Below are 13662 nucleotides of genomic sequence, written 5' to 3'. Positions count from 1 at the left end.
TACAAATGTGCCAGCATCCTGGAGTTCTTCTTCAGTAAAATAAAAGAAGCAGGGTTGATTGATAAGTGATATTTTCCCCTTAGACACATATCAGGGTGTGCCTAAAGCAGGATATTTAAGTTTTTGGTTGCTTTTTTGTTTTTTTAAATTGTATATCATGTGTTGAAGAGACTTTTAATGATTAGCACTTTTGAAAAACAAAACCTTTTAGCTTTTCAGAGATGTATTCAAGTGGAAATCATAATTGATTTTGTTATAGATTCTAATCTATTTACCATCATGTAATTTTTCTCTGGCATGTCCAGTTGCTGACTACTGCATGGTAGATGATCAGGGGCTTCCTCAAAACCTGTATGTCTGGGAACTACACGCAGTTCCAAGATTTGGGGCAATCTAGAGAAAATTTTGACCATGAATGTCTCCATTCTTTTCTAATAGAAAATGAGAGTTTATTCTCTTTTGAGTCCATGATACATCTGTGTGGTGAATGAACTGTGTGATGTTTCAAGTCTCATTGTGAACTTATGAAAGTATACTTATAAAAGTATGTATTTTTTAAAGCACTCATCTAGATGAGGTGTATTGAGCAGTTCTGAAAAATGCAGCTTCCACAATAGCAGCTTCTTTGACTCCTAACGGACTTTTTATAAGTTCCTGGGCTTTGTTCATTCTGGCTACCTATTACAGACTTGAGAGTGCACAACCACTATTTAATAATTCTTGGCAGATATGTGTCCGCCTCATATTTGACTCTGCTTGTGCAGGGTCCAACTTCTAAAAGATCCATTCCCAGGCCACAAAGTTGTAAACTTGAGGTTGAGTCAATGTTAAGACATGTGGCCTAAACACGAAGCCAGGGAAGCCTTGCTCCAATATATAAGGATTCTTTGTATTTTCTGGTACATTTAACCCCATCAGCAGTGTCTATGTGAACATTTCCCATTTGCACTTCCAGATTTATGTTTGTCTGAGGTGAACTGAATTCTCACCGAAGTTTAGGCCAGTATTTTAACACCTGCATTGTTTCACTGATCAAGGCTTCTATCCCACTAACATTCTCTGTACAAACTCATTAACCAATCTGTCTTGGGACTCCAGCTTAGAGCTTGGATTTGTGTCCTAATTACACTACATAGAGAAGTGGGACCCTTGCCACCCCGACTCTGGGAAAAACCAACTAATATATAACCATATTAAATGAAGGCCACCTTAGTGGTTTTGACACTAATTTTTATAATACAAATTTATAAACTGATTTTTTTTTGTAAAGGCTGAGGTTTAAAAATGTACTTAATGTATGTTTTCTATCAGCATAAATTATATTGGGTCACTAACAGTCACTAAAAACAGCTTGCAGAGGTAGTGTGCTTGAAGGAAAATATCCTGGCATTGCTACGGAGTGCTGCTTTTGACATGGAAGGCATGTCATATGTTCAGCGTGTTCACTGAAGCTGCCTCAACCTTTGGAAGTGTAAGGAACACTCTCAGTGGTGTCTAGACTCTTAAAGAAGAATGATAGTACACGTCGCATTAAGTATCTCAGACTGGTTTAAAACAGCTTTGTACTGGGCTGGAGAGATGGCTCAGCGGTTAAGAGCACCCGACTGCTCTTCCAGAGGTCATGAGTTCAATTCCCAGCAACCACATGGTGGCTCACAACCATCTGTAAAGAGATCTGATGCCCTCTTCTGGTGTATCTGAAGACAGCTACAGTGTACTTATATATAATAAATGAATAAAAAAAAAAAAAAAAACAGCTTTGTACTAATCTTGCTGAAGCGTATGTCCAACTCCATATCCTGTTAAAGTTTGTTAGACATTCTTAAAGAGGAATGTCTTTAAAATCAGATGGTCTCTTCTATACTGAGAACATTTTTATGTTTTCTAATATAAAATTAATATTTTCTTATATTATGCAATAAAGCAGAAGTAGAATGTGGTTTTCGCAAATGCTTTAACGGTTGACAAAAACTTTACATTTGTAAAATTGATATATTATACTGGTACAAAATAGTTTTAAGTTACATTTTGAAAAGCTCAAAAAAAAAAAAAAAACTAAGTGTGAGCTGTGTCATAAATATAACTGTGGTGAAGGCAGTATGTAGCCACTGTTGCAGTAAACACCCAGAGTAAGTTGTAAACCAGCTCAGACATATTTTAGAAAACTCAACACCCATTAACATTTATTTTCTAGTTTTTAATAAAAAAAATGAAGGACAAGTCACTTTATGTCCATACCAGTTTTATCCCTTTGAACAATCTACTACACCCACCCAGCTGAATGAAGCTTTGGATTTATGCAAAGTGTATTGCATGGTACCCACCCTGAGAAACTCTATCTCCAAATTCTATTTAAAACTGAGCTTGAAGGGGAGCTGCAGAAAGGGCTCAGTGAGGACCCAAGTTTCAGTTTTCACACTGTGACTCACAACCATCTGGAATTCCCTACCTAGGGCACCTAACAACCGCTTTAGGTCCTTTTGGGCATCCTAACACAGATAGACATTCACTACCATTAGTTCAGTTTAGAAACTTCAATGTTAAAAATGTTTTAACTTATTATAGGAATGTTTAGCCTTTTCAACTCCTAAAACTTTCCAAATAAAAAGTTTTAAAGCTCAGGGTCTAGAGTGATCACACACACCCCTCATTAAGAAAACAAATCCTGGATCCATCGGTGAAAGGGTGTAGGGGCTGAGAGCACTGGCTGCTCCTCCAGAGGACCCAGCTTTACTTCCCAGCGTCCACATGGATTCACAACTGTAACTCAAGAACGCACCTAGTGTAAACCATTGAAGGCAATGTACCGATACACATAAAATACATACATTTCAAAGGATTTTTAAAAAGTTGCAAAGCTCTTCTGCCACTATTCTTCATGTTTCTTTTTGTTATCTTGGTTTTTTTTTTAGAGCTGAGGACCGAACCCAAGGCCTTGCGCTTACTAGGCAAGGGCTCTACCACTGAGCTAAATCCCTTCATGTTTCTTTAAAGACTTTTTATACTAAAATGGACTGTATTGAACATTTACCTTTTGTTCAGTACTTCAGAAAAAAGTCAGCAAGACAGTTTACAAAGGCAGAAAGCAGTTTACATTACTGGAATTGCACAATATTGATATTTTTGGGGCCTTAAACAAATCTTATAATTCTTCTAATGGGGTGGAGTCCACCCATATTCACAAGAACACTAGGACTCCTACACTAGAGAATGCTGACTCCTTCAGCGTTTTTCACACTCAATATATATGTGCAGGCATGCACAGAAAGTGTAGTATTACAGGACAATACTATTTAAGTTAAATAATATTATTTAATACTAAGAATATCTTATTAAAGTAAAAATAATGACTCACAGATTGTTCTATAGCACTTCTCTCTACTCCATGTTCATGTGTGTGCGTACCACGTGTAGGTAAGTACCCAGAGAGGCTAGAGAGGGTGTCTTAATCATGGGGCTGGAGTTACAGGCAGCTGTGAGCCACCTAGTGTAGGTGTGGAGAAGAGAACTTGGAGCCTCTGTAAGAACTGAAGTAAATGCTTTTAACCACTGAGCCATCTCTCCAGACTCTCAAAAGGGAATCTCTTAAAGACATTCTGATCAACCAATTCAGTTTGACTGTCTCAAAAATTCAATGTATTCAATTTTCAAAAGTATAATTTTAAAAAGTATTTTATAACCGAAATTTACATCTAATATTTGTATACAATTTAGCATTTGTATCCTAAATTATTCAGGCCCTATTTAAAAAAAAATTTGACAGTTGGAAATACAATCATAACACAAGTGCATCTTTAATAATCATGAATACTTTGTTGGCTTTAAAAAGTTAGATTTAATGATAAAAAGCATGCAAATTATTAAGCAAAAATGGCGAATTCCCTTTGGTTTTCATTTGTATGTCTAAAAATGTATGTATCATAGCCAGCAGAATTTTTCATTAGAATTTTATTTTGAAAATAATACTTCACCTTGAAGATTGATCTAAAACACTTTAAGGTATGAAAATTTTATACAACTTATCTATTACAAATTAATCAGAATTCTTCAATTAGATACACTGTGTTAGCTCACCTACATAAAAAATATTGCACATTTGTCTCCAGATGTTACTGATGACTAAACTGTATAGAACTCCAAACTACTTATTCTCTGAAATGGCAACTTTATAAATATTGTAACTAAATGCACTGTAAACAGCCATTTTGGTAAACATGCATTTATTCACAGATTTATTTCCTTTAGATAAATGCATAACTGCTCAAAATTAAGATGCTATGTCGAGGTACAAGAATGCACAAACAAATCTATTTCTGTCTTCATTTTGAGGGAACACTGATCTTGGCAAAAGCCTGGCATTATTTTAAATGAACTATTGCTGGTAAGAAAGCATAATACTTTGTCTTCTGTGTTCTGCACTTGCACTTCTCTTTTTTAAGAGAAAATTTGAAAAGTGTTGTTTCCAGAGATTCAGCTATCACTGTTTGAGTGTATCATCTTAAAAAACTCAGACCCTGGAGCAGCTGGACACTTGGCAAATGCCTACTATTCATTAAGCCGTGACTCATTCTGGACCATTCACTAGCTGTGGTTTTGGGAAACTGAGAAAATCAGACCATTTTAATGTTATGTAATTGACACAATCCTGCATAATACAGTATTCCTCCATTAAGCTGAGGTCATGTTATATTTTTAAAATATAAAATATATTGAATCCTAAGTCTTATTTGTTAATGGGTACCCCCAAGGTGTTACGCAAGTAAAACAGGAGTGACTATATAGTTTCAGACTATTAGTGTCAAATAGTTATTACAAATAACTCTACTGGTGTAATGGCCTGATTGTTTCCAGCAATTTCATTTTACAGGAGTGAATCACATCTTATACAGAGAATATATATTACTTGAACACCCCCTCCACCCCCCAAAAAAGTTTAGAAAGCTGATCAGATGACTTCAAAGAAAAGTAAGGTCATTTTCTGGCCCTTTCCCACACTGTTAAAATTGGAATTTGACAAAAGTCCATGGGCACAATTTACAAACTTTGACAAACTGTTGTTAAAACCATTTTCTTTGGGGAAGATGGGAGTAACTTTTAAAACCTGTTATACAAAACTTCAGCTGCCTTTTTATAAAAGTATGTTCCTTAGATTAAAATCATAAAATTAAGGTGCAAGAGTTTAACAAAAATGAACTAAAGAGCTTTATTGACATCACAGTACATTCAAGAATAATTTTGAGAACATTACAGCTGAAAGAGAATGGCATATTTATAGTCTTATTAAGTACTATTTCTTGAAAAAAATGTAATACAAAGAAATCCTATTAAGTAACTTGGAGCAGCATTTGGAAAAAGACACCTATTTACACAATTAGAAAAAAAAAATCTGGGTTCACCTACACAGCCACAATGTGCCTCTATAATGAGACAAGCCCTTAAACTCATGGAATTTTTAAAAATGGCATCATGGCATTCTTGCCACGTCATTCCTCAGCGCTTACGACGGGGAGGGGTTGTTGATCTGTAAAGAAAAAAAGGGAAAAGACAAAATTTAAAAATAAAAATGTATTTATACTTAAAATCTGCAATATAAATAAATACTTTTATACAGGTTTTCTAACATTATTTTAAAATATTTAACAAATACCAAACTGAGTTTATAAAAGAGAGAGAGAGAAAGGACACTTTCAACTTTGAATAAATTCAAAAAAACTTAAAAAAAAATCAGACAAAATACTTTAAAAAGTATACTACCTTGATCGGGACTTAGACTTGTGTTTGCGGCTTGCCTTCTTACCAGACCTTTGAGATTTCTCCATGGAGCGCGACCGACTATGTTTAGGCTTCTTAGCCTTCTTTTCTTTGCTACTTCCGGGGGATTCAGAACTGCTCCTTCCACTAGAATCAGAACCTGAATGCTTTTTACTATCTTTGGTTGCATTTTTCTTACTATCCTGTCTAGAGTCGTGTCTTATGACTTTAACAGATATAGAACCACTCCTACAGAAAGTTCTCTCACTTTCTCGCTTCCGTTTTAACCGATCATCCTGACTACTGAATTTAAAATCTTTTTCTTCCCTTTTCTGTTTTTCTTTTCTTTTATCCTGTTCACGGTCCCTTTCCTTGTCTTTCTTTCTCCTGTCCTTATCTACACTTCGACTCCTCTCCTTTTTCCTGTCTTGTTCTTTAGCCTCACCTTTATGCTTATGACTGTTCCCACTAAGATTTCCACGTGGATCCTCAATTTTACGCCTATCTCGACTTCTACTGCGACTGGAACGATTGGTTCGTCTATCCCTTGAGCGACTTCTGCTTCTACGTCTGTCTCGGGAAGGGCTCCGGTTTCTTCGTCTTTCTCTTTCAATGCTACTTCTATTAGATCTCCTCCTATCTCTCAGCTTCACCCTAGTCCTGCTGCTGTCTATTTTAATTCTGCGAGAGTAGCTCCTGCTCCTGCTCCGTCTAGCTTTCACTGTGGGAGACCTGCTCCTACTGTGTCTCTTTTTCCTTTTAGGAGAGGAGGAGCGAGAGGACGTGCAGCTGCTGCCTGAGCTGGAGCTGTAGGAAGAACTGGACACGGAGCTGCTACTGCTGCTGCTCCTGCTGTTGCTACTGGAGCTGCCGCTACTGCTGCTGCCTGACCTACTCCTCCGCTCCTTCTCTTTCCCTTTGTGCTCTCTTTTGGGCTCTAAAACTGACGGAGCTTCATTTGGAGTTCTTTTCTTTTCATTAACCGTATCACCGTCTGCTTCACTTGCTTCTAGAAGTGATAAACTATTTTGCTCTCTGTGAATAAATTCATTCATCTCTTTTGTAACCCTTTCTGTTTGTTGCTTTTCTTCTGAAACAGAAAAAAGACACAGAAAGGCTAAATAAGAAATGAAAAATTCCCATACTATCAAATTATGGCAACAGTCTCATCTTTACTAGAATTAGGGTGCAAACCTTGTAAGTAATTAAAAACTTTCTAAAAGCTATATTTAAAAGGTAAAAATAAAGAAGTAGTCAATCCCCACATTTCATTTACCTAATATATCAGAAGTATTGATATTTCAAACACTGCATCAAAAAGAACTGAAACTTTTTTTTCACAGCAAATCTTCCAAGTCTAACATTGTCTTCCTAAGTCAACATATCAACTGAATACATTTCAAGTACTCCACAGCCACATGTAGTTAACCAGCTACCATTCTAGACCAGACAATACAATTATCAAAACACAGGGGTCCATATGACAGAAGAAAAGACTTCCGTCTTGTCCAGTACTAGTAAGAAAGAGATAATAGTGGTGAGGAATATTGGCTTTAATCCCAGAACTTGGGAGGCAATGGCAGGAGGTCTCTGTGAGTGGCCAGCCAGGTCTACAGAGTAACCTCCAGGACAGCCAGGACCACGCATCTCAAAAGAGAGTGAGAGAGAAAGAAGACAAACAAATAAACAAAAAAACAAATTAACAAGACCCAAAACCCCAACAGTAACTACAACAAAAGACTAGCAGTGATTTTTAGAAAAATGTTAACAAAGTCAAGTCATTTCCTAAGAGCTGTCCAAATTAACCCTAAGACTCTCTCATTATTCCTTGTATTATCACAAATACTCAAAAACTGTACTTATACAGTGTTTCTATGTCTAATCTTCTATTTTCCCTAAATATCTAGGGTTTTGTTTTTCAGTAATTGTAAATATATCCCATTATTACAAAAGTCTATTCTGCTTTTTTTCAAATGTATATGTTCATTGCAATGATTTTAACATGAATTAAATATTTCTAAATACCCAGGTTTATGATCATGGGGACAAAGTAAAAAGAGAGGAAAAATACAATGTGATCTCAGCTGTACCACATACTTACAATGTAGCCTCCAGTTCTATGCTTCAATATTTCTATTTTAGTTTCAAACTATAACTGTGGTGATACAATATTATCAAACAATCTCTTACATTCTAAGAGACTGCAACTTTTGCTGGACCTCACAGCCAACGTTAGTAATACGCCTTGAGGTCACTTAGGACAGAAAGAAGACTGCTTGCTATCTTGCTGTGCACCCAGATGATTTGTTTACCCTGATTATAAAAGGAAAATGTAACAATCACTTTTACTTGCCTTGGATTTCTCATGGAATCTACTTTAAGCTATCGTAAAGCTGTAATCTTAAACTATTACTCTTCTTTTCCCCTGACCTGGACATGTGTGTGTATATCCTTTGCTGAAAAGCAGCAAATACAAAAGTTAAAAGCAACTTCCTAAAACTGACCATACAGTTTGGAAGCGACCATTCATGAACACTGGTTGACAAAGGATGACATTTGTTATCTGGGTCAGTGAGATCAGTTAGACTTAATCCCTTGTGAAACTCTGTTAAAGATTTCTGTACAGTTTTCCATTCTTTCTCCCATGGGATGCTTTCTGTGCTGTTCAATTGATACAGAGCAAAATCTCTTTGTTAGGGACAGATACACAAGGAGAGACACGGGTATAGAAGCAGAGGACACAGTGAACAGTAAGTATAAATGTGAACTTGTTCTTGCTCATGGATAAATGACTCCAACAGGAAGCCTTTTATACACTCATTTATTACTGGTGATCTGAAGTAGAAAGCTAACATGCACAACCAACTCACAAAAGCACACTCACAAAAGCACATGTGAGACTGGACAAAAGCCACAGAAGCCTAAGCTCACCTTCCATCTGTTTATCTTGTAATAGCTGCTGCTCTTTCTCTTTTCTCCAAAAAGCTTCTTGTTTTTGCCGGATTCGGTGCCGTAATTCTTCATCATCAGTATCAGATGACTCAGAACCTCTGTCACTCCTCTCATCTTCACTGTCTCCTGATCCATAACCACCCAGTCCACCTGTGTGCATAAAACTCAATCCATCATATGCAAACATTACACGAGTCACTAAAAACTTTTTAAGACCGAGAAGAAATTTTGTTTTTCATTGCCTTTTCCTGGTAGAATGTGCTTATTCAGGGTGGGGAGAGACATAACCTTAAAGTTTAAGTTTTCAGAATCCTCAGACAATGGCGATATTAATATCTTACTCCTTGGACTACTTCATATATTTCTCACCACCAAGGAATCATAATAATGGCTTTTACTGTCCATGCTAACCAACAAAAGCATCTAACATGGCAAGTGTTACTACAGTTAAGCCAATCCAATTACTGTAATAAATTGAGGATGATTCTGAAAATATTCCTCAAGTTAATTATTTTATTGTTCAAAGTTTCCTAAATTCAGGAAGGATGCTACACAAATTTTCTCTAGTAACTTAGAATAATATAATTCTCACTGGTATAAAAATGATGTGAATTACTCACCACCCCGAAGTGATCTCAAAAGTATAATACCAAAATTACATGGGCATTTTATTCTACCCATTTCTCTTGTTCCTCACACAAATTAACATGAAGATGTGGAAAAGGCAAACTCAAGCTTTAGTCTTAATAGCATGCAAATAGCAAACTATGAACACAACACTACTGTTGTAAGATAAACCCATTTCCTCTACGTTGAAACTTGATTTGCTCCAACACAATTCATGTATATCATCAAATTCATTATTGTCTGGGTAAATTCCTATGTATGTATGTCATAATTTTAAGAGCGTGTTTAGAAACTACCTAAACTAGGTAAACCATTATCTATTAAGTACGAACTATGTGTATATAATATATAACATATCATTACACATTATATATTACATACACACTAGAACAATTAACGAGGAGATCCTCCATTCAACTTACCCAAATGAACATTAACTATCCCATTTATCATCAGTCTACCATGAATGTTTACTCAGAGAACTAGATAAAGCTTTGAGACTGACGTGAGCCTGACTTCTAAGTTTCATAAAGTACGTAGGAACAGTGCATTCCCAACAGAACAAGTCAAGTCAGCGGTCCCCCTTTAGCCCTGTCGCGTGCACACTGAGACACTTACCGAGGCCGGTGAGGGAGGCCAGTGCACTGGACTGTGCCAGCTGTTTTGCAGGAGCTTTGTGTCACATCAACAACAGGAACAACATGTTAACACAAATAGCCACGATTTCATAGTCATGAGAGTCTACGGTATTGTTAAATCTACTACTATCGCTGCTTTTTGGGGAGAGAAGAAACATTAAAAACATAACATTCATTTTAAAACCAGTAGCATGTCTGGCTTTGAAATTACAATTCTGATGTGAGCTGAAATTGGTTTATGATGAGGGAAAAGTGTTACTAAAATCATATGGGAAGGTGGTTGTCACTGTTTCATAAGAATAACTGAGAAAAGTGAAAACTCTGAAGGCATGTTGTAATTCATAATTCATCTAAAATGTACAGAAGTCACATTTAAATACCAAGACATCTATTTTATAAAAGAAAAAAGCCTCAAATGAATTAAATTGAACATGAGGAATTTTCCACACCATGTTTTAGAGTACTACACAGAATGAATGCTATCTGTGCTTAGGTAGGTCAGAGAAAACAAAGTATTTCTACGGTTCCTATATGATATCTACAAGCTGAATCTTCCCAGAGAGTTAACACATGCAAGGAGAAAATATTTAAATATGTGATAAAAATCCAGAGGACAAAAAAAAAAGTCCAAAGTAACCAATGAAATAAAAATTCCCCTACAAAAATAAAACCAAGAACACCCACGAAATGTACCTTTCGTTGCTTTCCGATGTGCATCTTTAGCTACGTAATAAATTTCTTCATCTGTGACATCCAGAAGAATTTCAGTTAGAAGCATTTTTGTCAATAACATCTAAGAAAGAATATTTTATATATTTTTCAATTTAATTTTAATACATTTGATTATTTTCAAAATAATTAAAATGTAAAGCTCTTTTTAAAATATTTTAAGATTAAACTGGCCACTAAAAGAAGTATCTTGAAAAATAATCAAAAAACATTAAAACTTAAAAAAATAAAACAAAACAAAACAAAAAAAACCCTTTTTAAGTCCATAGGTATCAAAGAAGAGTTGAGTACCTGTGATCTCAGAACAAAAGCTGAGATGAAAAGAAAAAAAAGCTATAAACTTATCTGGAGAAACCTTGAATTCTTTTGCTAGAAGCAAAAAGTAAAAACTTGCATTGAGAAAAATTTCTGGGAAAGAGGGCTTTTCGCAGGTTTTGGAAAGGGAAGCACACTACAACCATGTAAGAACTTGGGTGGCTGGAAATGGAGGCCTCTGCCACCGGCGGTTGGCTAAAATAGGTTAGCTAATAAGATCCCAACAATTGTGTGATCTGACTAGTTTTTTAAAAAGAAAATTTTTTAAAAGGAAAAAAAAGAAAATTTTCTGTGCTTAGGAAGACGGCTAAGTGGGTAGCTTACTTACTATGGAAGCACAAGGCTTGAACCTGGATCCCCAGCTTCCACAGGAAGCTAGGCATGGTGGCCTGCATCTGTAATCCCAGCTGAGGAGGAAGAGACAGGCAGGCCTGCAGACTAGCTGGCCAACAAGTCTAACCAGTTGGTTCTAGGTTCAGTGAGAAACCTTGTCTGAAAAGTCACTAACTACATAACAGGTAAAGAGCATTGGAAATACCTGATGTAAACCTCTGGCCTCTACACATGCATGCATGGGCATCTGCATACACACGTACCACTCCCACACACATGAAAATACACACACATGTGCGGCACAGACACAGACAGAACATAGTTTTAAGCTGAATGTAGCCTTTCATTTAGCAGTAATTGGTAAGCATTTCAATACTAGTCTATTAAGTCACTTTTCAAAGTTAAAATAAAATTCTGTGAAGGGAAAATAAGAAAAACAAAACAAAAAACAAAGGACAATGGTACTCTTTTGGTAATTCTCAACTAATATACTCTAAATTACGACAATATTCCAATATATAATAAAATAGAAACACAAGAGATTTCAGTAAGAGATAGACTGTGGCTATGGTTTGAGTATCAACAACTATTTCAAATGTAGACTTTTAGTCCCTTAGACTTTCCGTGCCCATGATTCTTTATTTACAGAAATGAGCGTAGACTGAATTAGCATGTTCTGGAGACTATGGGAAAATGACAATCTCACAAGGTGATATGAACTTCATTGATAAGGCTTTAAGAATTCTCACAATTAAAAAAAAAATCTGCTCAATCCCTGTGGTGGTTTGAATGAGAATGGCCCCCCAGGCTCACATATTTGAATGCTTGCTCTCCAGTTGGTAGAACTGTCTGGGAAGTATTAGAAGGTATGACCTTGTTGCAGGTCTGTCATGGATGGAGTGCTTCTTTAGAGGTTTCAAAAACCCCATACTATTCCCAGCTAACTATTTCTGCCTTGTGCTTACGAACCGAGATTTGAGGGATCAGCTACTGCTCCATGCCTGTCATGTTTCCCACCATAATAGACTCTAATCCTCTAAAACTCCAAGTCCCCCAAAACTCTTTTTCCTCTAAGTCATCCTGATCATATGATATCACCTTATGATAGCAATAGAAAAGTAACCAAGACAATTCCCTATTGCCTCCTAAATCATATATTCTTTAAATCATTTACAACATTTCCATTAAAAAAATGCTGGAAAGATGCTCAGTGGTTAAGAACACTGACTTTTTCCAGAGGTCCTGAGTTCAATTCCCAGTAACCAAGTGGTGGCTCACAACCATCCCTCTTCTGGTGTGTCTGAAGACAGCTACAGTGTACTCATATAATTAAAATAAATAAATCTTTAAAAACTTGGGGAAAAGATGAATTAATGTTCTCAAGCCTCATATTTACCAAAACATTTTAGTAACTCTTTATTGCTATTTTATGTGTGTGGACTCATGTGCAAAGGTCAGAGGACATTTTTGGAATCAGTCTTCTAAGAACTGAGCTCAGGTTATCAGGTTTCCATGACTTTATCCAGAGCTGTTTGAAGGACCGGTTAAGTATTACTCAGGGATATTACTGTTACATTGGATAACTAATGGGGGTGAGGCATTCATTTCTCCTGTTCTCAACATTTCTTAGTTGCATATAGTTCTTTGTCTAAAGTTGAGACCCTCTGAGCTTTCCCATATCCATGTTTTGAGTCTATTTTTCCTTGTTCAGGTCTTGTTCAGGCAGCCATGTTGGTGAAACTTCATGGATATGGCCTCTCTGACATTTCTTTTTTTTTTAAAAAGATTTATTCATTTATTATATATAAGTACACTGTAGCTGTCTTCAGATACACCAGAAGAGGGCATCGGATCTCTTTACAGATGGTTGTGAGCCACCATGTGGTTGCTGGGAATTGAACTCAGGACCTCTGGAAGAGCAGTCGGTGCTCTTAACCGCTGAGCCATCGCTCCAGCCCTCTCTGACCTTTCTAAGAGATACGATTTCAGCAAATCTCCTGTTCCTCTGGCTCTTCCAACCATTCTGGTCCCCGTCCAATGACTCCTGAGCTACAGGGGCTGGGATCGTGTTGCAGATCTCAGTTGTAGCGGCACCATATAATCTCTTGTTCTCTGTTATTTGGTAAGTTTTGGTTTTCTTTCATGGTCTCTATCTGTTGCAAAGAGGTGTCTTTGATTAGGGCTGAGAATTACACTAGTCTGTGGCTATTAGGATACTTGGAATGTTGTTAGGGGTCATGCTGGTTTAGTAAAGTGGCAGGTGTAGGCTCTCCTGTAAGAACCATGATTTCACTAGCCCCAGGTAGCTGGCTAGGTC

General features: G+C 36.6%; 1 protein-coding gene across 2 annotated transcripts in view; it reads right to left on the bottom strand.

Moving 5' to 3' along the window:
• Nucleotides 1-3930: 3930 nt before the first annotated feature.
• Pnisr (PNN interacting serine and arginine rich protein) overlaps nt 3931-13662 on the bottom strand; it is a 29406-nt gene continuing 19674 nt past the window's right edge. For both annotated transcript variants that reach the window (NM_001025274.2, XM_063287295.1), the window contains 5 exons: nt 10662-10761; nt 9949-10002; nt 8683-8853; nt 5755-6841; nt 3931-5521 (listed from right to left, as the gene is read on the bottom strand). In NM_001025274.2, coding sequence (NP_001020445.2) covers nt 5491-5521; nt 5755-6841; nt 8683-8853; nt 9949-10002; nt 10662-10761 — 1443 coding nt within the window. In that variant the 3' untranslated portion in view covers nt 3931-5490. The remainder of the gene's footprint in view (nt 5522-5754; nt 6842-8682; nt 8854-9948; nt 10003-10661; nt 10762-13662) is intronic.

The sequence above is a fragment of the Rattus norvegicus genome, chromosome 5 (assembly GCF_036323735.1).
Source record: "Rattus norvegicus strain BN/NHsdMcwi chromosome 5, GRCr8, whole genome shotgun sequence".
NCBI lineage: Eukaryota > Metazoa > Chordata > Mammalia > Rodentia > Muridae > Rattus > Rattus norvegicus.
This window is presented reverse-complemented; position numbering and strand designations above follow the sequence as displayed.